At 45.6% G+C, this 27425-nt stretch overlaps 1 protein-coding gene and 1 long non-coding RNA gene across 2 annotated transcripts in view; one reads left to right on the forward strand and one right to left on the reverse strand.

Annotated features, from left to right (window-relative positions):
- Positions 1-8941, forward strand: part of CDK5RAP2 (CDK5 regulatory subunit associated protein 2) — an 80246-nt gene extending 71305 nt beyond the window's left edge. The window contains 6 exon segments of the mRNA XM_061476624.1: positions 497-580; positions 713-972; positions 3172-3318; positions 5316-5454; positions 7780-7826; positions 8641-8941. Of these exon segments, the coding sequence (XP_061332608.1) occupies positions 497-580; positions 713-972; positions 3172-3318; positions 5316-5454; positions 7780-7826; positions 8641-8700 (737 nt within the window). The 3' untranslated portion in view covers positions 8701-8941.
- On the reverse strand, positions 7735-10824 carry LOC133281274 (uncharacterized). Its single transcript, XR_009747448.1, has 3 exons — positions 10687-10824; positions 8517-8604; positions 7735-7820 (listed from the first exon to the last, which is right to left on the reverse strand). It is a non-coding gene; the product is annotated as an uncharacterized LOC133281274 (long non-coding RNA).
- Positions 10825-27425: the final 16601 nt, after the last annotated feature.

Below are 27425 nucleotides of genomic sequence, written 5' to 3' on the forward strand. Positions count from 1 at the left end.
TACTCCTTATTTCTTTAAGAAAGTGGTGAATTGAGTTATAACAGCTTGGTTTGATATGGACCAGAAAAACTCCTTGGAATGTCAACAGCTGAATTCATTAGCTTTTTACATGTGCTGTGATTAGTCTTTACTCATAGGGAATTTGGAAGGTCTGAAGAGTAGGGAATACAGATATGATCTTTATGCTATAGCTGTGGAAGGTGTCATGCTTGTGGCGTTAATGAGAAGATTGCATTTGCTGATTAAAATGTCTTCATCAGGATGTATTTTAGATTTGATTTTGGGAGGTACCTAGGATTTGGGATAGATGCTAAAAAGATAAATACGGATAAATACTGGAAGATAGATGGTGCGGTACTACAAAATTAACTGTGTTTCTCTGCTTCCTGAGTCCAAATGCTGCATCAGCAAAAAAAGGGAACAGGCACAGAGTTATGAATTGGTTTTTATGCATGTTAATGTTATGTGCTCTCCCTTGTCCTGTTTTTATATATAGAAAATCATTGCAAATGCCCTGCTGCCAGCAGAAAGATTTGTGAAGTGCAGAAGCATGGACATTGCATTTCGCTAGTGAAACCAGGTACATCCCAACGTATCTTTAACGTGTGTGTTATCAATAACCCAGGCTAGCTGTTTAAGATGAGTCTAGTGTCATAGAATCATGGAATGGTTAGTTCTACATGTAAGGATTAAAACTCTCTTTCTGCTCCAGGTACACACTCAGCCTCTAAAGACGACATAGACAGCACTTCACACTGCAGTAGCACCTCATCCTCCAGCACAGCTTGCACCCCTCGCCTCGTGCCTGGGCATCGCATGTGGGCAGACAAAAACGGGCGCCACGTTCTTGGCTTGATTGAGGATTATAATGCTCTACGGAAGCAGATTTCAGAAGGGCAACAGGTTTTAGCAGAAATGGAGATTCCTTTAAGAGAGGTCACTGGTACGAAACTGCAGGAGCCTGGAATAAAGGTAAGCACTGAGAGCTGTTAAAGGATGGTGAATTTTACCTAGAGGTGCAAAATGCGTAGGTTACAAAAGCAAAGAACTAGGTTAATGGTGCAGCAGGCAACTGAGTCACTCTGTCAGGACACCTGCAGCCTGACAAGCTTCATCTAGATGCAGGCACCTATTTGTGATTCTGGGTTAATGAAGCTATGGGTGAATTAGTTAATTCTGGTTCTTTAATAAGCAATCACACTTCTACTTGCAACTTGAAATGAGGTGAAACTACTTGTTTTCACTCTGGAAATAGGCGATTGTTACACTGGAAGTCATAAAGGCAAACAACCAACAAAAAAACTGCAATGCTTTAGAAAGGGCTTAAACTAGGGGTATATATTAATAACCTATGGATAAAAATAATAAAGGATATTTTCTTGTAATGAAGACTTGGCGTAAACCCAGGAACTATGAGACAGTTAAAAGAAATCTGATATGCAGCTGATGAAGTTCCCCACTTGGTAACACCAGGTTATAACTGTACACCAATGACTGATGTATACTAACGAGGCTTGTTTCGTATCAGGGAAGATTTTTAATATGTTTCCAATTCCTGGAAGCAGTTGAATGCTTGAGCAGTATCGGGAGCTTGAATATCCCATTAATGATTAAACACTGTCACTGAGGCAGTGTCACGTGTGACACAGCGGTATCAAGTCACAGTCCTCTTGCTGTAGTCTTAAAACACAATAATTCTTAAACCAATAAAATGTTTTCCTTGTATTGAATAATGTCAGTCCTTTTCCTCTAGAATCAAGAGAACTAGTGTTTGTTAATGCTAATTTTTCTTATTTAATACTGTTAATTTCTGGATACAGTTGATGATAGCAGGTTTGGGGTGGACTGAATAAGACAAATCTACCTACCAGCTTCAACAACAGGGAAGGAACGATCTGCACATGTCCATGGCAGTTAATAAGGAGCTAAGGAACCACAATAGAACAGCCTGGATCAGGCATTTAAAACACATGCCAGTGGTAAAAATAATGAAACCCTGGAATGGAGGGTGCTTGTAAGAACAGATTATGTGAATGCTTGAAAAATTACATGTAATGCTTTCCTGCCTTGGAGTGGGAAAGTAAATGAGGTGACTAATGAAGGTCCTTTCACACTTACAATTTTATGATAATATAAATGTGTAAAAACCCATGCTCATTGCTCTTCAAAAACCAGAAGGTCTGAACTGCATGGATAAATCTGCACTACTTATTTTGCCAGTCCTAATTAGTAAAGGTATTGAAGATGCAGTCTTCACCAATTCGGAACAACTTTTTGTGGGATCACATGTGTGCTCACACAGTAAAATGATGTCTGAATGACACTTAAGACTCTCTGAAGTATCATATATTTTCAAATGACCTAGTTAAGATCCTGATAATGACTGCAAAAGTAATCTGGCTAAGTTTGTAACTTGTGTTGTCGGTGTAAAGATAAAAGCAGTTTTCACCATTTGCAGTTTCCTATCAAGCTTTACATCACTGAAATTTCAGACTACTTAGCAAATGGGTTATTTTATGTGGGAGGAGGGTTCTGGTTAGATAACAATGCTAAATACATACTCAAATGGAATACTGCACGGGGCAGGAACTGTGAATGCTTTTCTTTCATTACCCTTCCCCCTTCTGTATCACCATTGCTCTGGTAATTCATTTCCAACCCTTGCATTCTTCCCCTCCTTTATTTCACATTTATGCAATTTCTTCAATTTGGTTTTCTCATCTGTCAGCAGAGGAAAACATTTTATGTGTGTCCTGATAGTTCTTTTAGCATTAAATGGAACAGTTTAAAGGGTCTGCTAAGGAAGAAACATCTATATTGCTTAAATTGATGTCTGTAATCATTTGACTTTCAAATAACATGACACGAAATGCAAATGGAGAGACAAGAGAGTTGCCAGCTATTACCATGTGGCATAGCAGCTCCAGTAAATATAATCTATTATTAATCATGGTTATTGATTAGGATAAATCCCCTCCCTCCCTTCTCAGATAATGCATAATTCAGCAGTCTTTGCAAACCAACAAATTAGCTTTTGGGGCACACAATAGCTGTGTACATCATCTTAAATACGAAATCAAAATGCCAATGGGGTTTAAACCATTAATTAAGATTACATTTTCATAACGTTTTAAGCATAAAATTTACCATGTCTCTAACCCTGTGCCACAGGTACCAGAGCAGGCAGCACTGCAGAGCTTTTCAGCAAACATTCACACAGTACAGCAGATCTTAGAAGAGGCTGCACGTTTACTCAAACTCCTTTGGAGAGTTTCCCTTCCACTGAAAGGTGTACACGGTACCACACATGGCACTCAGGTACTTCATTTGCGGGGGGGGGGAGTTGTGGGGTTTAGTGGGTTTGGTGGTTGGCTGTGGGTGTTTTTACCTGTTTGGGGTTTTTTTCTTGTGTCATTTGGGAAAAATCTTTTGAAACCCCTGAACCTTGGATGTCTTTGGCCACATGGATTTACAGCTCCCATCACTGAAGGCTAAGGCTGAATGTGTGCTGGCTTTCTATCATATTGCATATGGAGGTGTTTATTTACACTTCTATTTGCCTATGCTTTATAGTACAGAGGTAATCTGTAATGAAGGAAATACAGGAAACCCAGGCAGGCAAATGCTCCATTTCATCAAGAAAAGGTTTGGAGTCCCCGCTATAGAACCCGATTCAATTTGTTTATGTATATCCTAGTAACAAGAGAAACTTCAGCAACTTGATGTAAAAGGAGAATGTAGCTCAGATTACATTTTGGATGCCTAAGATGTAAAATAGCATGCTTTTTTACAAGTGTGACAAAAGCCCCAGACAAGTTTTATAACATTTTAACTAAAAATGATTGCACTGTGCAAATGAATGGAAGTAAACTGAATGAGGAATGAATTATCTATACTGTCATAATACCACCACTCAGCAATGAAACTGTTTCAAAGTCTGGCCTGAAAATGAATCTAAAGTGTTTTCACTGAGGGGTTTCTGTATGTGTTTCCTTAAAAGAAGCAGGATATTGCTGGGAAAATAACCCCAAACGTTAGGAAAAGTAAATATTTTCTATATCATTTTCATAACATTTTTGCTGTTATTTTCTAGCATCCTTCAATGTGTAAAATCATAAAAGCAGTAAGAATGAACTCTGCTGTCTAATATATTCACTGATGTTTCAGCTCCATATTTAGGATGTCTTGACAAGTGTGTATACTTCCATTTTTATCATGTGTATAATCTATATAGACAGCTTTATATTGGCCTGGATTGCAGTATCTGAACATAGCTCACACACATGGTGTGTGATGCATCTGATGCTTTAATGTTAGAGAGATCTTAAACCTTCTTGATCTGGATCAGTCACTTCTGAAAATCCAACCTTAACATGTGGAGTATCTGAATTCCCAGGACTGCACCTAATTAGAGCCTAATAGAATCTTTCCTGGAGTTTCTTATCTAACATCCTGAGATCTTAAGGATATTAGATTGTTTCTGATGTCTTTAAATGCAGTGTGTCTCTTCAAGCTGGAGTCTAAAAGATACTGAGCATTCACTGCCTCCTCTTCAGCCCCGCAGGAGTTGTGAGTAATCAGTTCTTCTGAAGAGCTAAATGCCAGGGGCAAATTCCAGAAGATACTATTAGTTAACAAGTGGCACAACAAGAAAAGAAGTAAATGTACAAGCTTAAGTTTGCATGAGAATCAAGATCCATGATGCTGGCAGATTATGTCAGGGCTGCTCATAGTCCTGTTTTACAAAATACTGATTTGGTTGGAATGGTGAAAACTGAAGCTTAAATGGTGACACTGTTAAATAATTTTGCAGTAGAACTGTCCCAGTCATCTGTACAGTGTTTTTTAGCTCTTGAACGAAGGCAGCATCAACTATTAACAGCACATTGGAGAAGGAAGCTGGAAGCTCTCAACCTGGTAGGCAGGATACTTGCTGATCCCATAGCCCTGGCCTTCCTTACATTTTCCAGTTGAGGAGGACAGAAAAGGAAGAGAGGTCTGGAGGCTGAAAACCAAAAATAGACACTGGTGTTAAGGCTTTTCTCAGAACTAGAAGGAAAATGAATTGCAGTAAAAGCCAGTTAAGAATTACAGTTGTCTCTTGGCAGATATCATAGGAAATCATGGATATCACTGGGGAAGCGAGCATAGAAGGACAATCAGTGATGTTTCACTCCTCTGAGGAAGCTTAAAGGCTCTTATACAAAAGTATTTAGCAATGCACAATATACTGTTATATAATACTGATGTGTGTGTGTGTGTGTATATAAAATATATATAATACTTTAATATTACATTTTCTTCTCTCAATTTAGGATGATGGAATGAAAGCAGAAATATTTAGATTACGGAAGAAACTGTCTGAGCAAGAGAAGAAGTTACACAGCACAGTGAAACGCTTGCACTCCACAAACCAGCTGAAGGAAAACATGGAGAAAGTCATCATTGACCAGCGTAAGTGTATGCTTTATTACTGGTTCTCGTTTGATTTTTGTAGTCTGTGGCTACTTCTAAAATTGGAGAAACAAGAACATGGATTTTTACAAGGCTCTGTAGGGACAGGACAAGGGGGAATGGCTTTAAACTGACAAATGGGAGATTTAGATTAGACATCAAGAATCTCTTCCCTGTGAGGGTGGTAAGATGGGCACAGGTTGCTCGGAGAAGCCGTGGCTACCCTATCCCTGGGCAGGGATTGGAACTGGATGAGCTTTAACGTTCCTTCCAACCCAAACCAGTCCGGGATTCTACTAAATGATGTACAAATTACTTGTATTAAATCCAAAATTATGTTTTGTTCAGGTTTTAAACTCAAACTGCTCAGTTTGGGGTTGTCATACAAAAATCAAAGCTATTCTGGCATGTCTGTCCGAATAATATCCCTGGGGTTATCTGCTGGTTTTCATTTGGTCAGTTCCTACTTCCAGTGACATCTCAGACGTACTGGGTAATTCCAAGAGTATAAATCAGCAGAGATTTTACCCTCCTGGCCAGAATGGTATCCCCACAGCCTCTCCGTGCTCTCAGAAAGAAATACATCTCCCCCTTAATTTACTCACTCCTTTTCAGGACATTCAACCTCATCTAAACTAGGTCCTTATAAAACAAAGCCTGTGTTTCCTGCAATTTCCACAATGCAAACTATTGGCTGGCTAGCAGCAGCTTGGCTGATAGAGGATGTGACACTGAAGTCTCTTCATGTACTGAATTTAATATTTTTGATTTAGAAAAACCTAGTTTGCCAGGTGAAATGACTTTACTAGCGGAGTTCTTTATGAGCACAGAGCAATCTGCTACACAGAAAGACCTAGATATGATTTTCTGTGAGTTTCACTGATTGTGGGAATTATGGATGTCAGATTACCTTTGCCTTTAAAGAGCAATTTCAGAAAGGTTTCTAAATTGCATCTGTACACAAGTTCCTGGCCAAGCATACAACAAAACTGGGGGATCATAGGAAGCTGCTGGATTTTGTTAGGATGCTTACACTTAGTTTTGGTATTTCTTCCTTTCTCCTTCACTAGTAAGAGCAAAAGCATCACAGTAGGTGACTTTGCCTGCCTTCATTCTCCTAGCATCCTGTTAGCTGGCCAGTCCACTGAGGATATTCAGGTTGCTTCTGTTATTTAGTTGAGCATTCCTAAATCTATTTAGAGGCAGAGACTGGAACATTCTGGTGGCTCAGAGTCTTCTGTATGCTTTCTCTGGCGAGAGAACTCATTGCTTATAAACCTCATCTGAACCTCTGAACATGTAACAATGCAGTGCCAAATTGCAGTAATCTGCCAAGGGTATAATTATCTCCTGACAGCTATACCCTTGGAGTTGTTGGATTGTTATTATTGTAATGAAAAATCTTTATTATGGCTAAATTGTTTATTTTTGAGACTGGGATATTCAATTGGTACTTGTGAATGGTATTTTTCCACAGTTATGGACCTGACACAGATTAGAGAATCACATTATTTAACCTGGCATTTCTAAAGATTAGTTTTGTTTAGAAGCCTCCCCTCCTCCTTTCACAGGTCTCATGCTGTCCCCACAGAGGCAAAGTAGCTGAACACAGGAAACTTGGAAGCCTTCAGAGCAAGCCACTGACATAATTTCCCCTAAGCATATATAGCTTGCTTTGTCCTTGAACTGTTGGAGGATCTAGCTTCCTTCTGCCATCTGTCCCTTTCCCAATGCATCATTCCACATAATCTCTCCACTGCACAGTTTTTCTCTCTTTCACAGACCAAATTAGCTACTGAATAGATCAAATTGTAGTTAGATCATGTACCACCTCCCCTTAAAATTAACAGAAAGTCTTCCTTTGATGACTTCTATCAAGGAAACCAGGTCATCAGTATTGCAGGTGGCTGTTCATGTCTATGACATTAACTGTAGTGATGAGCTATGGCTGTTTTCACATGTATTGTTCTTATGGCAGAGAAACTAAAAGCACTTCCCTAATGTTTAGATTTGAAAATCAGATCCTGCACTAGATGACACATAGATTGGGGATAGGAAGTGCCATTTCAGCACGTGTCCTTCTGCTCTTCCCTAACCATCTCCTAGAGCAGCACTGCCCCTTAATCTGGGGTTGATGCAGCTGGAGGGTTGTACTGCAGCCTGAGCTTCTTAACAGGGCTCAGGAGGGAGAAAACAGTTCTGGGTTTTGGTGAGTAGAAAAGTGGAAGTGGTGTGTGATTGCCGAGTTGCTAGTTACATACCTTATTAGGACTTGAACAGAGAAAGTCTGTGCAGTGTTCTTCTGATTCTCCTCTTTCTTTCCAGTGGCTTTAACTCATGATGTCTTGAAGAAGGCTAGAGGAAACCTGGAAGTAAGTACAGTTTTTGGGTGCACTTAATGCCTTTTTATGTACTCATTAAAAATACGCATTGCTGTGTTAGTAGTATTCTGCAGGATTGGTCTGATTTGATTTAGATTTGCTGCCTAATCCATCTGGGTGGCAGCAAGTTAGTAATATTCTGCAGTATCTGATGTTTGAATCAGTTTTATGACTGATCACATCAACCTGCTCCTTGCTGATGCTTTCTGTACATTAATACTCATCTGTCATCTTCTTCCAGTAGTTTTATTTCAGCAGATCACAGTCCCATAACTTGCCAGCTGAATAAGTTCAAAGACACTATTACTTAAAGCTTGTGTATGTATTAATAACTAGGGGTGCCTTTATTTAAATATAGACCCACAGGCAAAGCTTTTGCAAACAGCTATTTGCTAATGCAGTGTATTAAAGTAATCACTGTTCAGATTTGATTTCTCCTAGAAGTTTTGGACTCTACTCCCAGGAGGATGCAATACACCTCCTGACTCCTGCATCCCCTCCTTCTCCTCATGCCACTCCACTCAATGATTGTACATTTCCCAGCCCCTCCTTAAGTTTTACTCTGACCTTTCCCATGCATCCCTTTACCTCACCTTCCTGACCGCTGTGTGGGTGCTGTCCTGTTGTCTCAGCCCTATGTGAGTTAGAAAGTGGTGACATAATAAAACTCTTTCTACTTACAGAAATCTTCTTATAGAAGCTGCTATTTGCAGATCCTTTTGCAGCAGCATGGCCCAGGGGTAGGGACAAACTGTGTGCACTTGAAGTACTATAAAATAACAATAATTGTTGCTTTTCTCACCAGGTCCCACCAGCTGAGAATCAAAAATCACCTTCCTATACCAGCAAGAAAAGATTTCTCTGAAAGAGAAGATTCCACTCATAGAGACTGCTCCTGTGATTGCTCTTTGCTTCTTTATGCCTTACTATTTATTGATGTAAAAACGTTTGTTCAGCTCTTAATGGAATCAGCCTTTGACCAAAAATCCAACAATAATCTTTTGGTAAATAACTTATTTAACATTTTCTGTAATGTAAAAGATTTTTTTTAATATTTATTACAGAAAAAAGGTACTGGAGAAAGTGAAAAATCCAGATTTTTTTTTTTTTTTAAAGTTGGCTCGTTTGAAATTTTATATTTGTACTTGTCCTGTTAGAAAACTATTTGTTGTTATAAACAGGTCCTGAAAGAATCACAGATGTGATTCACCTTCCACACTGTTTGTCTACTGCTAAAAGAAGGTAGGTTAAAAGAATAATAATGCTGGCAGTTGTCATTGTTTTGTAGCACTGTGAGAAATGTTCACTATTTTATAGCATTTTAAACTTATCTGGAAGGTCCTTCTGGAGCTTTCTTCCCTCCCTGTTAGAAACTTAGGTCGATGCTAAGTCTGATGATGTTACTTAGACAATTAAAATTGAACATCATCACAAATGTGTTTGTGTTTAACTGTTCTATGACTCTTTGTTCAGTGAGTACTCAGAGTTGGAAGGGACCTTAAAGATCATCTAGATCCAAGCCCCTGCCACGGGAAGCCACAGTAGAATGGAATGAATCCAATTCAGTCCTTCATGATATGTCTGTAAGGTACAGACAAGGCTTGTCCTGGCTGAGCGGGGATGTTGGAAACTTGCTTTCAACAACACTGAATACAAAGACCTCATGCTGTTGGTAAAACATCAGTGTTACCCCACACCTCCACTGGGATCTGTACAGAGATGCAGAAAGCCACGAGGGACACAGCCCGACAGGTTTGTAATCCATTTTTGTCCTAAAAACACTGAAAAATGTTTCATATAAATTCAGTTAAGTCCTTTACTGGGGTTTTTATGTCCCGTATTGATACATAGAAGTGGTAATTTGGCAAGGCCAGAGAACACAAGCATAAAACATGCCTTCATGCTCCTCTCATGCTGACTGCCTGCAACCTGCTCTCAGTGTCACTAAGTAAGTGAACTGGGAAGGTGGTTTAACCCTAAAAAGACCATAATTTAAAGTGATTTTCCTGTTACAAAATAATTTCATGGTACAATCATGGCTTTACTGAACTAAGTGAATTTCTCACTAAGTGTGATTTTTACTCTTTTTCCCCTTGATGATGTCCCATTATAGTGGATAATTCACCCTCATCATCCAAGGTTAGCACCAGGTCTCGGAAATCTCAGTGCAGGTTTGTGGTTATATTGGGTATAACCTGATCTAATGTCCTTGGATATTGCACTCTAGAGAATAACCAATGTGTAGTTTCACAACAGTCAATCTGTGCTTACTTAAACCTGGCTGTGAACACAGATAGCTCTGACACCCACTGAGCTGGCCACGAGACAGGAGCCATTTCAACTACTCTGGTACTACATGCACAACACGTCGAGGACCAAGCCAAGCCAGAATAGCTCCTTCCATGAAAGCTTTGGTGTGTTCAAATGGTTTCCCAACAATTTGATGATATTCAGACAACTGAATACCAGAAAGATGCTCTAAAGCACTTCGGTTCTAAATCACAGCTTGATATTAAGAGGTCAGAGCTGCATCCTCCCTTTGGGCAGCCCTGTGCTCCTAAGCATAGTTGGACACCAGTATAGAGTCATAGAATGGTTTGGGCTGGAAAGGACCTTAAAATCATATAGTTCCAACCCCCTGCCATGGGCAGGGATGCCTCACACTAGTCCATGTTGCTCAAGGCCTTGAACACAGCCAGGCATGGGGCAGCCATAGCTTCTCTGGACAACCTGTGCCGTGAAGCCTTCTGAAGGATGAAAATGGATTTAATAGGAGATCCCATGGTCTTCTAGTGGTGTCATGCTCTGATCTACACTATGTGCCTTGGATATCCCAATATACAGCTCTTACCTGAGTTAGCCTGAGCATCCATCTCACATTGTGGCTGCTGGGACCTTGCACCTCTAGTCCATGGAGGGAGATGAAAGCTCAGTAACACCACGTCGTTGTCCTTAGCTGACAGCAGGGGGAGGCCAACTCCTTCATCTGGATGAGGGGAAAGATGCCAGGAAAAGAAAAGTGGGGAAGTTAAAAATAAACTTTGCAAATTGACAAAAAAGGGGGAGGTAAGGGAAGAGCCGATGCAGTCGAACTCCTTCTTGAGTCTCTTCACACATTATTGTCCTCACAGCTCACTAAAAACATCGAGTTAATTTTACTAAGTAGCTAAATTACAGACACTCAGATGCAATCAGAACCTGCTATACATTCCAACTCACAAAATTAATCACCCCACAGTCTTGAGTTACACCACCTGAAGGAAGCAGCTGTACATCTATATATAGTGTTCCCCTGTCTCTTGGTCCTCTTGCAACCTCTTTTTTCCCCCCTCCATACCATCTGTACTTAAATAATCTGATTAAACGTTTCCCTTCCCTGCCATGATTTGCCACTTATTTCTTTATGGTCCCCGCTGTGCCCTCTTCTCCTGACCCCTTTTTCCTTCCTTCCCATCAGTTCTGATTGCATCCAGCTCCCCATCAGCGTTCACACCCTGCAATGTGCTGAGCAGGTCCCATGGGATGTGGGTGCTGCTGGGGAGTTAAAATACAACCTATAGTGTATCATCACCTCTTTAAAAGCAGATAATCCTCCAAGATCCAAGTATTTCATCTTAATGAGAAGTGCCTCTTAACCACACGTAATTTACTGGGCTGGTTTAATAATAATTAAAAGAAAGAAGGAAAACCACTTCCCAGATGGAGCAGAAAAAGCCCATGGAGTGTTAAACGTGGTTCCCATTAAGCAAAATTGCGTTTTCCCCCTTAAAAATCATTATGCCCAAGAAAAATAAGCAGTGTAAGCAAATGGCATTGTAAAGGAGAGGCTCATCTGCTTCGTGAGCTCCTGCCTGCCTCTGCTCTCATTAGATGTGCAAGGTGAGGGGAGACATTCATTGCTGAGAGAGGAGGTCAGGAACCAGCACTTGAGTAGGTGAGGGGAGAGGCTCAGGGCTGGTGCCATCTTTACCTGTGACCTTGAACCTCCCCGGTGTTGCTGTGTGCAGCAAAGGGGCTTTCTCAGAGAGGATGCTGAAGGGAGGAGATGAGAAAAGGAAAAAGAGAGATGGGAAAAAGGGAAAAGAGAGGGAAGAGGAACAGGAAAGAGGGAAGGTAGGAAAGGGAGGAGAGAAAGGGAGGAGAGAAAGGGAAAAAAAGGAGAGGATAAAAAGGAAAAATAGAAGAGAAAGGGGGGGAAAGAGAAGGGAAGGGGGAGAGAGAGAAGGGAAAGGGGGAAGAAAAAGGAGGGAAAGAGGGTGCAAAGAGAAGGGAAGGGGGAAGAGAAGGGGAAAGGGGGTGCAAGGGGGAAGAGGAGAAGGGGGAAGAGGAGAAGGGGGAAGAGGAGAAGGGGGAAGAGGAGAAGGGGGAAGAGGAGAAGGGGGAAGAGGAGAAGGGGGAAGAGGAGAAGGGGGAAGAGGAGAAGGGGGAAGAGGAGAAGGGGGAAGAGGAGAAGGGGGAAGAGGAGAAGGGGGAAGAGGAGAAGGGGGAAGAGGAGAAGGGGGAAGAGGAGAAGGGGGAAGAGGAGAAGGGGGAAGAGGAGAAGGGGGAAGAGGAGAAGGGGGAAGAGGAGAAGGGGGAAAGGGGTGCAAAGAGAAGGGAAGGGGAAAGGGGGAAAAAGAGAAGGGAAAGGGGGAGAAAGAGAAGGGAAAGGGGGAGAAAGAGAAGGGGAAAGGGGGGGAAAGAGAAGGGGAAAGGGGGGGGGAGAAGGTTTTCTTCTTTCTCTTTAGGCCCCTAGAACATGTGCAGCTCCACAGCAATAAAGGAAGTATTAGAGCAGTGCATTAATGACACATGCATCCCTGGTGCTGCCAGCCAGCCCCGAGCCATCCCTTCAGTGCAGCATGTCTGGGAGCCTGTGCCTGCAGCTTAAGACCAAGGCTGTATTAGGCATAAATCAATGCTAATGCAGTCGGGCGCTTGGAACAGCGGTGCAGCAGAGCCGGGCAGTGGGTTAATCTCAAGAGAAGCTGACAGATCCCATGGGAAGCTCTGTGGGATGTGTCTGCCCAGGAGGAGAGGGATGGATCTGTGATGGGACTGAACTGTGATGGGGATGGGGCTGTGGTGTCTTGGAAAGCCAAGCAGAGGGGACCCCAAGTGTAAAGCCACTCAGATGTAGGCAGAAAGCAAGTCTTGTCGGTGCTTGTAACTGCAACAGAAATGATCTGAGAGGAAAGATAAAGTGGGAAAACCCTTTAGAATCCTATTGCCACCACATCCCAAGTCACAGCAGCCAAAGGCCGACCTCCAGCCACCCTCAGATGTGAGTCCATGGGTTCCCAGAGCTTTTCCACCTGGATAGGTGCTTAAGTCCTGTACCTGGAAGCAGACACATGGCTTTGCCTGACCCTTTGAGGTCAGGCAGCTCATAAGCTGCTTGCATTAAAGCCATTTTGATGCACCCCAGCAAGCACTTGGGGTGATCTGCGCCTCCAGATGCAGGTCCTGCTCTGGATGGGTCAAACACAGGCAGCATCTCGGGGGCTGTCATGCTCTGGCTTAGGGAACTCCATCACTAAGCTTCCCTTATGGGCAGTGCATGGTCTCATCCTCACTTCTGTAACAGCATGGGAAAGAGCTGCTTAATAGCATCAATACCCCCCCCGCCAATGCATTTATCCCTTTCCTATCCTTCTCCATCACCACCTTGGCTGCCCAGGTCCATGTTTGAGCCTGTCTGGAACAGCCACTAGATGGCAAAAGCAGGTTGTGCTGGAGGAGAAGCGGGGCTGCAGCGTGGGGAGCGGGCCATGGACCACGCCGCGCAGAGCCCAGCATCCGCGGCCACCGACCCTCCCCTGCACGAAGCTGCTGCTCTGGGTTTGTGCTTGGTCCTGCTTGTGGGAAGCTGAAATAACCCCAAACACACGGTGCTGGGCATCGTGGAATGGTTTGGGTTAGAAGGGACCTTAAAGCTCATCCAGCTCCAACCCCTGCCACAGGCAAGGACACCTTCCACTAGAGCAGCTTGCTCCAAGCCCTGTCCAACCTGGCTTTAAATGGCATTAAGATGAGATCTGAAGCCAGGCCTTATTCTGTATTAAATGGAATAAAACCCCATAGCAAACAGTCTTAAAATGTGCCTTACATCGAATCACAGCCATCCAGAGGCCTCTGTACAGTTATCAGCATATTTGGTGCTTGCTGAAGTTTTGGTACCCATTCCCCTTGAGGCAAATCAGAGGCCCTTTTCAACAGGCTTTGGTTTCTAAAGCAGAAAATGCCTATGGATGCTCCATCTTTGCCAGCACCAAACCGGTTACCTCTACCTGCAGCAGCATCCCCGCTGGGTTGATGGGCCAACCCCTCATGCTCCAGCACGAAGCTAAAGCAAATCCCGCCCCATCTGGTCCTAAAATGCCGTTTCTCTCCACCCCCAAGTTTAACACTACTCTCAAATCAGCATCTGCATTTCCCACTATGCTGCAGAGCTCCAGAGGGAATTGCTCTTGGAGACGGGCAATGGGCTCCTGCCTCTCCTGCTATCCTGCAGTGCATAGCTTAGAGTTAGCAAGGGTGAAGCACACATGGGGAAGCGGCTTGGTCACTTTATACACTACAGAAGGAAAGAGTGCAGCATCTGCTTGCAGCTTCTCTCTTGCAGGGAGGGGAGGCAGCGTCCAAGGCTGCAAACAGCAGCAGTGGGGGAAGCCAAGGCTGCTCCTGGGCTGCTGACAGCAAGGAATAAAGATTCCAAGTGACTTCAGTGGCCAGTTCCCACCTTTCTGTCCCGTCCTCACCATCCTCTCACATGTGTTTTGCTCTGCTTGCTCCTGTTCTACAGAAGCATCTCTGAATGCAGCATGAGCGCAGAGCTGCATCGCATCTAATTGAAAGTGATAAATAAATCAAGTAACCCTTTTCCCTACCCACAAGTCATTCCTCTTATAAGCTCCCACCAACACAAACTCACACCCTGGACATCTCCATAGGCAGTTCTGGGCTGTCCCCATCCGTCCAGGACCAGCAGAACTGCTGTTACCCCACTCTCTGTTCAGACCTGCTGCTCCACACTCGTCACCTTTACTTCCATATTGACCCCTTTTGCGAGCATCTCTCCCTGTGTTTTAGGTATTTCTCTTGTCATCCCTTTAGAAAGATACTCAGTACAATATCTTCCCCCCCTCCTTCCTTTCTTCCAGCCCCATTGGAGGAATCTACTCGGGTAATTTGTGGCAGCAGCGGTTTGCTGGGCCATGCATTATGCATGAGATGCAATCTTTATCTTTGCGCTCCACTGTGTGCATCCTCAAGCAGGAGCAGCATCGTGCCTGCACGCAGAAGGAACATTAGCAGCTCAAAAAACAGCATAGAAAATAGAAAATGCCCATTTATTTAAAGGAAAGTAAAGAAAAACCCACCCTACCCTCCTTTCTTTCAAGCTGCTCTCACTGGGATTGCTGAGCAGCAAAGAGCAGTCATGTTGTTCCCACTTCTGTGCTGGGAGCTGCTGTGTTCAGTGTGACACAAGCAGTGTTGGTGGGGAGCCCATAGGTGTCTGTGCACTGTGCAGCATCACCAAAAGCACCCTGAGCTACAGGTGGTGATAACGGGGATGCACCATGTCTTTGCAAAACAGCAAACTTAAATAAATACATCAAGTAACCCCTTTTCCTGATAGCTACGGGACTGTGGTACCTGTTCGGGGAGGATGCTCCCTCTTCTCCATCCCTCCTGGTACCTACATGTGCATATACATGTATATGTGCATGCCCGCATGGAGTTTTGAGCCCATTCTTTCTTGCTGTTAGGGATCACTAAAGCCTGTATTGGCCACCCCTGTTCACAGCTTTCAGAGCATGTCATGGAGCCGGACCCCAAAGATCACAATTACTGAAGCTTTGAGCCTTTTTGGCAGATCTGCCCCTATTTTAACCCACCCTTTCCCCTCCCAGCACACACACTTTACCTTCTCCTTCCCAAGGGCTGATGCCAGAGCCCTCAGACAGCTACACTGGGACTCTATGACATGCTATGAAGAGGGGATATGGCAGCCACTGGCAGGTCAGATGAGTGAGGGTACACACTGCCAAGTCTTGTATCAAAAGCCTTTGGGTTAAATGCATAAAGCAGAACGACACAGAAGGGATGCAGAAAACTCATAGGCCAAAAATACTCCAGCTCCCACCCCACTGTATTCAACACTTGGGGGTCATCTACTGCTATTGTAGAGCGATAAGATGTGAAGCTCATTTTAAAGTCCATTTAAAACCCACCTGTGACCAACCTCAGCTCCTCCATCACCTCCTTTGCACAGGACCGCTGTGGACAGGGGGTTCTCCAGCTCCACAAGATGGGCTGTGGCCAGCACTGAGTCATCATCACCAGGAACAGGGTGCAAGCTTGGAATGGCTGGAGGGGGAAACAAAGGACAAGAAAACAGGTCTGTTAAATCCCAACAAGAACACAAAGCATGGAAAAGAACCAGGAAGTGTCCCCTGAGAAGGAATAAAGAGGGAAAAATGCCCAGAATGGATAATAGAGAAATGGAAGAAGACCCAAGCAAAGGAAAAAGGAGCAGGAAAAAAGAGAGACCAATAAGGCCAATTATTTTTGATTCTTTGGCAATTTATTGCAGCAGTAAATCACTGTTAGGACAGGTAATACCATGCCCAGAGCCTGGATGTTATTTAGACAGCACAATGGTGATATTAATGCTCAGAAAAGTGGGAAAGTTTAACTGCCTACAGGCCACATCTCGCTCTGTATGGTCTCCCCTTCACTCAGCACTCACTTCCCCAAAGCCATGGGGCTTCAGGAGGGGTAGAAGGGGTTTGTGTTCCCTCGCCTTAACATCCCATCGCTGCGCTGGGCTCGGGCTGCAACTCCACATCTTCCTCCCTCCCTGCCCCTACACTGTGGTGCTGGGGATGTGCCCACCTGCACGTTAAGCCCCAGCTGTACGTGCTCACTGGTGTGCATCCCACCCCACAGGGGTGGCAGGGGTAGAAGGTCTTCAGCAGTGATTTCTGGTGCAGGGATTTGCTGTAGGAACTGAGGCTGAGCCTTTCATCACACCTCCACAGAGCATCTCAGCTGACAGGGAAGAATCCTTACACTGTATAAAGGTGGTGTATGTATAGAAATAGACTTCCTAGGGGTTAGAAGAGGCGAGGGGTTTGTTACAGGAGCTGCTCCATCCCTGCAGCCCTCCTCCACTGCTTCAGTGGAGCACTGAAGCAGCAGTTCATTAGGGTATTTGTGCTCCACAATCTCTGAGGAATCACACCCCGATGCTTTACGTGGCCCTGCACCACTCTATGGGGTGCCATGTCCATCCTGTGCCCCTTTCCTCCTACCTCGGCTGCAGTTAGACCTGGCACAAGCATCCCATGCACTCCCATAGGATGCAGCCAGGGCACAGGCAAGTGTCTGGGTGCTCATCCCTGATCCCCGCTGGCCCTCAAGGCCGCAAGTGTTGTTGTCAGCCTTGAAAGATGATGTCAAGGACGTGACAAACCCAACCTGCCTTGCCTCAAGTCATCAGAGCACGTCACGCATTCTCCAGCAGTCATCTCATATGAAACTAAAGAACTTCATTGTGCACCCGTCTGGATGGGAGAGGCGAGCTCTCCGCTTCCCCTGGGCGGACTTTGAGCCCATTTGATCCCAGTTTCCCTTCAGGATCACTTGCTGTGACATCCACATTGTGATCCCAAGGGACCATTTGGCAGATGCAGGAGCATCCCCTTGCAGCTCAGTGTTGAACTTGCAGCCCTCCGCCTGTCCTCAAGGCACGGAAGACACAGAGATTGTGCCACCACACCAACCCCTACCAGTGTTGCCTACAGTACACACTGGTGCTCTGACAGTCCCCCAGCAGTATTCTGCTTGCCTAAAGCCACATCAGGATGATGGTTTTTTGGGTAGATGGGAATATATTTAAGGAATGTGTTTACTTACATCCTGTACATCACAATAAGCCTATCTCCAGACACTGCATTAGAGAAATGCTGTGATTTGAAAAGTTACTTTGTTCTCCACCTCCTCCAGGCAGAAATGATAATAAAAACCAGCAAACCACTGGTGGATAAGGAGTTAAAAAAGAAGAAGAACCATGCAGCTCTGATTTCCCTATTACTACTGGAGCAGCACACCAAATGCACATGTGGGATAATGAGCTATATCTTGGAGACAGCTATTCGTTTATAACACTGGTAAATAAGGGTTGATGGGGACAGAGGAGGTGGTTTAAAGAGCGGTTTGTGTTGCTGAGTCCACCAGATGTCACATTGGCACTTAGAAGCCTGAGGTGGTTTGAAATGCGGTGTGGATTGTCTTGTGTTTGATCTTCTAAACCCGTCTCTATCCATCATCGTCAGCCACTACCAAGATAACGGGACCAGTTTTGACGGGAGCCTGATTGGGTTTTGTTGGTGTAAAGGCAGGGATGCACATGGGCCTGAAACCTGACATTTCTACCTCTCCTGCTGGGAAAATGTGACTTTAAGCAGGAACAGGGTTAACTCCACCCCAACCCCAATTTGTTTGATGGTATTCAGCCTGCAGAACGGGAAGCATGTTTGTATTTATGTCTGCTTGAGTGCAGCTCACACGGACCTGCTCCTTGATTGGTTTTAGTTGCACCTGATGGTAATGCAGAGGGAAAGATCGATATGAAGTGAGCTGGCCTGGTAACCTCTGCAAACAGTGCAGGCTTCACACTGAATACAGGGAAACAGAGAAGCATCCTGACAGCTCCATGCAGCCAGAGCAGCTTTGTACTGATCTCCTCTCCATGGACCCTCAAGGTCGCCTGCATCGTGCTGGGTTTTCCCTCCCTGATCCACATTTCAGGAATGATTTTGCAGTCCTGCCAGCCCCTGCCCATAGCAGGGGGCTGGAACTGGATGGTCTGAAAGATCCATTCCAACCCAAACCATTCCATGATCCTATGTCCCCTATAAGACCTCACAGCAGCAACCTCAGTGAGAGCAAGAACATCTCCATCCTTTTCTGCATGGACTGCTGAACCCTGGAGCTTCTCTAGTCTGAACACACCCTCCAAATGGGCTATCTCATACTGCAGTGAGTGACCACCACGGGCACTGCAAGGCCATCACCCTTGCTGCAGCTCCTCAACCGAGCCTGCAGTGTTCAAACTGACTCCATATTCTATGGAAGCCACCATGGACCTTGCCTCAAGAGAGCAAACAACCACCCTCTTATGAAGGGGAGCAGGAGCTATTCCAGCCTGAGGGAAACCAGAGCTTTAAAGGGGGAGCAGTAATGGGGAAGGGGATCTACTCATCAACTTATGGCTGCATGGTGCTAGCACACAGCTGTGGAAGCCTCTCAGGACCTTGGCCTGGCTCCCTCCCTAAGGAACCCCATCATCTCCCCAAGGACCAGCTGTATGAGTGGCAGCAACATGATTTGGCTCAAGACACCACAGTAATACAGTGTCCATTAAGGTTTTTATTAGCATGAGCTTGTGCAGCAATAGCATCGCTCACAAGTGCCAGTAAAACACTTACACCACGCTGTTAACCAGCCTGTGTATGCCCCATCACTCTTGTGTAAAATACCTCATAAAGTGTTTCAAGTTCTTCTGTCATCTTTTTGCCTTGGCTGTAAAACCAGGCTGGGTTTAAGAGCCAGAGCTCAGCTGAATAGAGCCTGTTACTCGTGGCCAACTTGGATTTTAACTCCATTTTTACTGAAGGCTCCAATGGACCCATTCAAACCCTTGTACGTGTAGGAAGAGGAGGATTCATCTCCAGCAGGGAAACAGACCAAAACAGCACCCAAACCCCAGCCCGGTGCTGGTGTTGAGATACACACACAGAAGCTGACCTCTTCCCAGCATTCACCACGTGAGCACTTCATTGTGGAGTCTTGGAATGAAAAACCTAAAACCCAAGCTAAGGTCAGTCAATGCAGTCTGGCTTGTTCCAATGAAGGAATTAACATGAGGACAAAACACATTCCCTGTAGGATAAACCTCATACAGGATGTTGTTGCATTGGCATGGGGAAAGATCAGCATGTGGTCACTCGAAAACCTCTCAGAAAAGGGCAGCTTTATATGGCTGGCAATAAGGATAATGCTGCTGTGCATTAGACAGCCCCTATTATTCCCAGGTAAACCCCACAACCACCTGAACAATGCTGGTGACATTAAAACCTGCCCTGGCTTCACCTTCTTTGCCTGCAGGCTTTTGGAGGGCCACGACTGAATACAGAGGTCAGGGACCAGAGTCAAACAGGCTCAGCTCTTGACCAAGGTTTCTGGTCACAAGGACAGACACACAGACACCCATCACATCCTATAGTGCACGTGCAACACAACCAGGGCTGCGCCGAGCACCACCTGTATCATGTGCCAAGCCCTCCTCCTTCAGCCCTTCACACCCATCCTGCTCTGTCTTGCCTGAAGTTGAGATATATCTGTTGCAAAGACCTAACATCAAACCACTTCCTTTGTCTGTCCTTGGGTTACTGCTCCTCGTGTGCTGTTTTTAACCATCTTGTCTGGGTTTTGCCCCCTCTTTTCTTTTACTGCTCCCTTTTTGTCCCTTCAGGAACTGACACAGTTGAGAGAGCACAGAGATTAAACAGTCCAGGATCGCCTCCTGCATTGGTAGACTCAGATTCTCATTACACAGAGACCTAAAATACATAAATATTAAAAATCTATATATTAAAACCATCTCAGAAATCTGCATCCCATTAACTCTGGCATAAGGCAAAATGCAAAGCAAAAGAAAGAGAAGCTCACACCAGTGGGTAGCTTGAAAACAGAGGCAGAGTGAATTAGCATTCTCAGTGTGCAAAGTGAACGGAGCCCTTTGCACCATACAGAATGGGAGGATGCAGTCAATCCCTCCTCAGAGCTACAATACAAGCCTATGGCCAAGAGGGTCTGCGTGAAGTTGGTAGCAGGGATAAGACGGAGCCCAACTGTGGTGAGCATCAGTTTCTTGCAATTGGAAAACACATGGACCACGCTTGGGAAAATAGGAGTTGAGAGCAGCCTGTCAGGAAACCTCCATGCACAGACAGCTGAAGGGAAGCTGGAATGCAAGGAAGTGACAAGAATCCCATTCCACAGTGCAAAAGGCTTGGTTCTGTCCCCAAGAGGGTAAACCTAGTGGGAAGTGGAGCAGGGTCCATCCAGACCTGGTGAGATGCCAGCAAACCAGGACAGTTTGGCTGTGCACAGCTACCAGTTGTGCTCACAGCCCATCAGCAGCAAAGGGCCCCCCTCTGCCCACCGCATTTCTCCCCCCATCAGTCTGTGTTGGCACAAGCATTAGCACAGAGGGGGACGATGCTCATCCTAGTGTGGCTCCGCATGGTGCTTGGCCCAGTGGGAGCTCAGCGTTCCTGAGGTCTATAGGCATGGCCAATGTGTAATTACAAGTTCATCTGCTTTGGCAGCAGATAGGAGTTAAGGCAGGGACCCTGAGCAGATCTTGGTCCCCCCACACCCGAGCAGAGACCTGCAAGGACCCACTGACATTTGCCAGCCTTATTTTCTCCGTGCGATGCTCTGTGTTGGAAGCATCACCCCACCAGCACTGACACTAATGAATGATCATCTCCCATGGATTTGTGTCTTAGGGCAAACTACAAGATCCAACTGAAGCTTTTCCCACAGCTGGGTTGTTCATAAACACCTTTCCCACATGGACAGATTAAGACCTAAGGAATGACTGGGCTTGGGGCTGATCTTTCTCCAGCTGAGGCATGGACATTACACTTCTCTGCAGCATGTCTCTGTTTCAAAGCGTTGATGGAATATAGCAGTTTGTGAGCACAGAGCAGGGTGCAGAGCAAAGGAAGGAGGTTGCAATAATAGGGAGAAGGAGACATTAGGTGATGGGAGAGCAGCAGTGCTTGTGCTGGATTCTAGTCTTAAGTCATTTTAAAGCTAAGGCAAGGTACCAGCTTGCAGAAGTGCACCAGGACTTGTTCATGTGCAGTAATGGGAGCTTATCTGGGACATCTCTGTCAGATTGGGTTGAAATCCACAACAGCAATGAAGATGCACAAACGTGCACATAGACACTGATCACATCAGCCCGTTTCCTAATGTCATCTGCCTGTAAAAGATACTAAACCAAACAATTCCCCAGCACGCTGCATTCCTCCCTGTGGACAAATTCCCTTCGTGAGCAGCACGTAAAGCGCTCCCATGAAGTTCTGCACAGGGGTGAATTGAAGAGAAAGGAGGAAGGAAACACTGCACATCCCAGACAGACTCTCACAGCCCCTTCAGCCCTCATGGGAGCCCTGTCAGATACAAACCAGGAACTAAGACCAGCACACGAGCCAAATGGCACCGTTTGTAGTGGTCCACACCGGCAGAGGTGATTACGCGATGCACACACGCATCTTTCCAGCTGGAGGTATTTTTAAGCACACAGGAAATAATGTCAGAATCACAGGACTGCAATCTTTAAATTATATTCAAAGAAGATGCTCAAAGCATCCATCATTGCGTTATGAACAGCTTTGGCAGCCTTATTGATGATGTTGAATCTGGTTGACAGATGCATTTACACTGCATAAGCATTTGAGATGCCGGAGTAATTGCTTATTAGTCTTGTTGTGAGGCAAAACACCAGATTGAAATAAATAGGAGCTCATGAACACAGAATTTTGCTGCCTCTCTGATTATTTTTTCAAGCTAACCATCTGCTACGCATCTGGGATTCTTCGACTCCAAGATCCGTGCCACACACAGGTGGGACTGCAAAAACACAAATAGGAGCGCAAGAACCCAAACAAACCATAAGACAAAATTGTCCAAAATGACTAAGGAGTTTCTTTCCCAACCTGCATACAAATGTGGGGAGTTTGGTTCTTAGAGGACACCCTGCGCAGCCAAGCAACTGCAACCCCTTCATGCACTACTGCTCCTCCGATCGTGCCAGGGATGGCAAATGGTCTATAGTGCACCCCAGTGTGGGGCACAGAGGGATGCAGAGCAGCAGCCGAGCAGCAGTGATGTTCTCCACAAATGAGATCCTGAGGAATCCAAATTCCTTTGAGGCCATTAGAAAGACTTCCAGGACTCCCTAGGGTTTGGCTTGCAGGAGTTATGGTAGATATTATAAGACTTTGGGTTGTCTCTGTCCTTTGCTAATGCGTTTTTAAACCTTCTATCAAATTCTAAGCATCCTGGACAGAAAACAGACAAATGCCCACATGAAGGGAAAGGCAGCAGTGTCTCCTCAACCCTCTGCTGTGGCTGGTTCTGAGCACAGGGCTGTGTGCCTACAGAGCATCCATCATGATGGAGACCCAGCCTTTTATGCTGGCTGCCCTTCCCTGGTCTCCAAGCCTAACCAATGCACCCATCCTTGTCCCCACTGTGACCCTTTGCCAGGATCATCACCCAGCAGAGGATGAGGAACAGCAGCCAGGTGGGTGCTCACCCATCACAGCCTGTTTTGTTGGCCTGAAGACACAAGGGAGGAGGCCTGGGTCTCCCTTACGCACTTGGTACAACACTGGGAGCTGCAGCATCAGCTGAGGTGCTGCAATCCCTACAGCAAACAATGATCTCCAGTGCAAAACTCCGGCAGGAGAAATCCAGGAGCTGCAATGACGTTTTGCTGCACAGATTACTGCAGCCTGTAGGATGGCAGCTTTGATAAGAACACAAAATTGATATTTGAATTTTCCCCAGCTGTCATTGCACTTGATGCTGAGAACACGAGTTAATAAAAACAGCCAGTTAAATAACTGTCAAACTCCAGCAAATACCCATAAAGCAAATGTTCTCCTAAAAAAGGCAAATTAGACATGCATTTTTTGCCGTGAAAAAGTGCAATTAGAGAAGCTTTCTAACCAAGATTTGTTTTCTGTTCTAAAACATTAAAGATCTTCCCTAAACACAGCACAGTGAAGAGTTTCAATTAATCTCCTTTGAACACGCACATTCAGGTGTTTAAAAAGGAGCAAAGAAGAAAGAACGATTTGTGCATCATGTTCTAGCATCTCCATAAAGGCTGTAAACAGTATCTTAGAGAGCAGGGGTTTGTGTGACAAATTTGAGATTAGGTGGATTCTGATCTAAAAATTAACTTGCTTATCAGGGAAATAATATTGGAGCAAAAGAAATGAGAATCTCTACTGAAGGCTCTAAAAAGTAATTTTTAAAATTAATTAGAATCAAAAAGATGGATCTCAAAGGATAGGACAAGTCTCATTTAGACAGCCGGTAATTAATTCCTTAGTTCAGAAATTCATTAACAGGCTGTAAGAGCAAATCATTCCTTTGCTGGAGTTAAGCTCCAGAGAGGAAGGTTCAGCTGGAAAGGGGATATGAGAAGTCCCCTGCCATCCGTGGGCATGAGGGCAGGGAGGGCCTCACCAGCAGGCTCTTGCTTGGGGTGTGTGGTCAGGGCAGCAGTTGGCTAAGAGGGCTGCAGTGATTTATTCTGCCCACACGTGCCCATAGATGAGCAGGGCTTGGATATGAAGCTGGTGATGCCCCTGGTGGGGTGGTGAGGATGCTGTAAGCTAAGCTCATGGGTGATGCTGCACCATCCTTGCCAGGATTTGTGGGTGGGAAAAGAAATAAACCACAAAACATCACCCCAATGTCTTGTGAAAAGCAGTAAAACGCTATTCCCCTTTCCCAGTCTTTGATGGGGCAAGCAGGTTTCACCCTTCACTGAGCTCCTGACAGACTACCACAGGTCCTCAGGCTCTAATGTGGAGACCAAAAACCTATAGGTTTGAGGGAGCTATACCCAAGACACCAGCATGCAGCAACAGGGAACTGAGCTCGGAGACAACACATTTCCATCCTTCTCTGGTCCAACAGACACATTTCACATCTCTAAATAACAAACAACCCCACTCGGCTCACAGAGAATATGCAGGAAGAAAACAACTCGTGCACCTCAATAGACTATGTGCATGAGTTTCCACCACTGATAAACTCAGGCACTGGCAGCCTGGTTTGCTGCCAGCCCCCTCGGAGCAGTTTCACCACTGCCACTCCACTCTGCAGTCCTTTGGAGAGGCCAAAGCACAGCGCTGGTCCTTGCCAGCAAGCACACTCTGCTAGCTGGCATCTGGATCCCTTTGATAACCAGTTAGGCTTGAAGCTTATCCTCCGAGCTGGAGGGTTTGTCAAGGGGAGGATAAGCAATGCCTGAATCTGTTGCCTGTACCCAACTGGAGAGGAGCCCAATCCTAAATCCTTATCTGGAAAGACCTGAGCCCTGGATCTGGATCCGAGGAGCATCCTGCTGGCCCTCCCATCTGTGAGGGAGGCAGCCCAAGCCCTGGATCTGCACGATGGGACGGAAAGCTATGAATATGGATTTAACCCTCCAGTCTGAACCCTTTGGGCTGAGGACTGATGCAGCAGTGCTGGACTGTGCTGGCTTCTTGGCCCTACTGCAACAGAGAGGATTAAGTGGACATTTCTCCACAGAAGAAGCCTGGTGACCTATGTTGTGCATGGACAGACGGCTCCCAAGCTCTTCATCCAGACACTGGAGAAGAGAGACAGAAGTACGACAGGATTAGCTAGCGCTGGTTGCAAAGTAATCTCTCTCTGTACCTGAATTCATGGTCCTAATGGGAGCAGCAGCTTCCAGAGAGGAGGACAGCTCACCTGGCAATGGGACATCACCATGTGGGACCAGAAAGGAGCCACATGGCACAACATACATCGCAAGAGACACTTAATACAAGATCCCACACTTTGCTCCCACTTCTTTGCCCCAAGCTTCAAGGCGAGTTCGCTCCTCACTATGGCTCATTTAAGCCCAGTTTTGTTCCAGCCGGAAGCTGAACTCGGCTCCTTGTGTCTGTACTTCCTTTTACCTAAGTCACAAGGCAGCCTTTCCCCTCCTTTGCTGGGAAACACGAGTTACTCCCGGTTGCAGAGTGCTCCCTTGTGAGCGCTGCACCCCAGGATGGCCTGAAACCAGGGACAGTTGGTGGCTACCTCTGAAGTACCAATTGAAGGGACAGACTGTGAAGCTGCCAAAACCAACACGCGTGTGAAAACTGCCTAAAACACCCCAAATGCAGCAGTCTGTCTGGTTTTCTTTCTTCCTTTCACAGAGGCATCGCCACCTTGAAAGTCCTTGCTCAGACTGAGAGAAATAAAGGAAACAGATGATTACAAAGCCAAGTAAAGACAGGATTTCTTCCCTCTGAGGTTTCCTAGGATGTTTTACCCAGAGGCAGTCACACTGGCACAGACTGGTGAGGGTGTAAGGTTGATACAAAGCACTAAAAGGAGGAAGTTTTGGAGACAGGCGGCACAGTCTCATCTGCATAGCACTGCGTGTTTGAAGAAGGGTTGATAGGCTGGACAGCTGCTTTTCCTTTCCCTTAGTGGCATCAGCAGGCCACAAAAGTCATAATAACTCCCTCACAAACCTTATCTGGCCTCTGTCTTTAGAGAGCCACAGCTCCAGGAGCTGCACTGCTCTAATGATGCTTATGGATAAAGTCACTCTGAAGACACAAGCCCAGATTGCTGCTGCAACCTGGGTCCTCTCATGGCTCCCAGGAAGAGAGGAGACCCCCAGCTGGTAGAGGTGGATGCAACAGTGACTCCTTGGTGGAGATTTACAAAGGAGCTAAGAGAGGAATTAGGTACCCGTTCCTAAGTGTCCAACGTCGCTGATACACCCTTAACATCCTCAGTTTCTTTGGGGCAGGGATGAAAGATAACACCTAAATTATTGCTTCTATTCAGTGCCATCAGTTCCTATTTCACTGCCACGTGTGAAACAGGAGGGAAGAGCAGTTTCCCATCCAGTCTGTGAAGGAGGTTTGATGGGGTTTTGCTCCAGCTGTGCCTTAAGACAGAAGAACGCAAGCCACAGGCAAGCAGAAGAGAACCTGCCAACCCCTGGCCTGAGCAGCACACCCCAATCTGCATCTGGGGACAAAACCCCAGATAGTCCCTGGTGACCCCAGTACTGCAGATGGGGTTGCTCACACATGCCCTGTCATCGTTTCATGGCTCCTTGTCAACCAGGAGCATGCATTGAATTAAACAGTGGCTGCAGCATGAAAGCTGATGATAGAGATGTTCTAGGCATCCTGTGCCATCAGTACACCACAGGTCCTGGCTTAGAGCTCAACCCTCCACTGCTTCAGCTGCATCAGGAAGCTAGTTAGATCACCAACCTCCAGGTAGAAGGAGCCTATTCTAAACAAGACGTGTGCCACAGATTTAACATTTAGATATGTTTGACTTCTAACCTGCCCTGATGTGGACATTAGGGGATGCAGCAGTGAAATGCAGCCCCTGCAGCATCTCAGCACCTGGCGCACCAAGCAGTGATGGACCCACCATGGCACTCTCCTCCTCCCGTTGGCTGCTCCACTCTATTTTCTTCCTGACAGGCACTGGAACGTGGTGTTGTGGGCAGCTGCCTTTACAGCTCAGTGAATCAAATGTTCTGCTCAACACCACATCGTCTCTCTCATTTACTGTGTGACAAATGCCTGGAAATTGGTTGGTTTTCTGTCATTATAACCTGAGGATATTAAATTTACATCAACTCGACAATGAGAGCACAGCTAAGGAAATGAAACGCTGCCTCTGGAGCGAGGAAGGGACAGGCATCCCTTGGAATGCACGCTGCCAGTCTGGGTT

Source organism: Pezoporus flaviventris, unplaced genomic scaffold (assembly GCF_033815535.1).
Source record: "Pezoporus flaviventris isolate CSIRO_AGI_PZ_B2104156 unplaced genomic scaffold, CSIRO_AGI_Pfla_v1 ptg000097l, whole genome shotgun sequence".
NCBI lineage: Eukaryota > Metazoa > Chordata > Aves > Psittaciformes > Psittacidae > Pezoporus > Pezoporus flaviventris.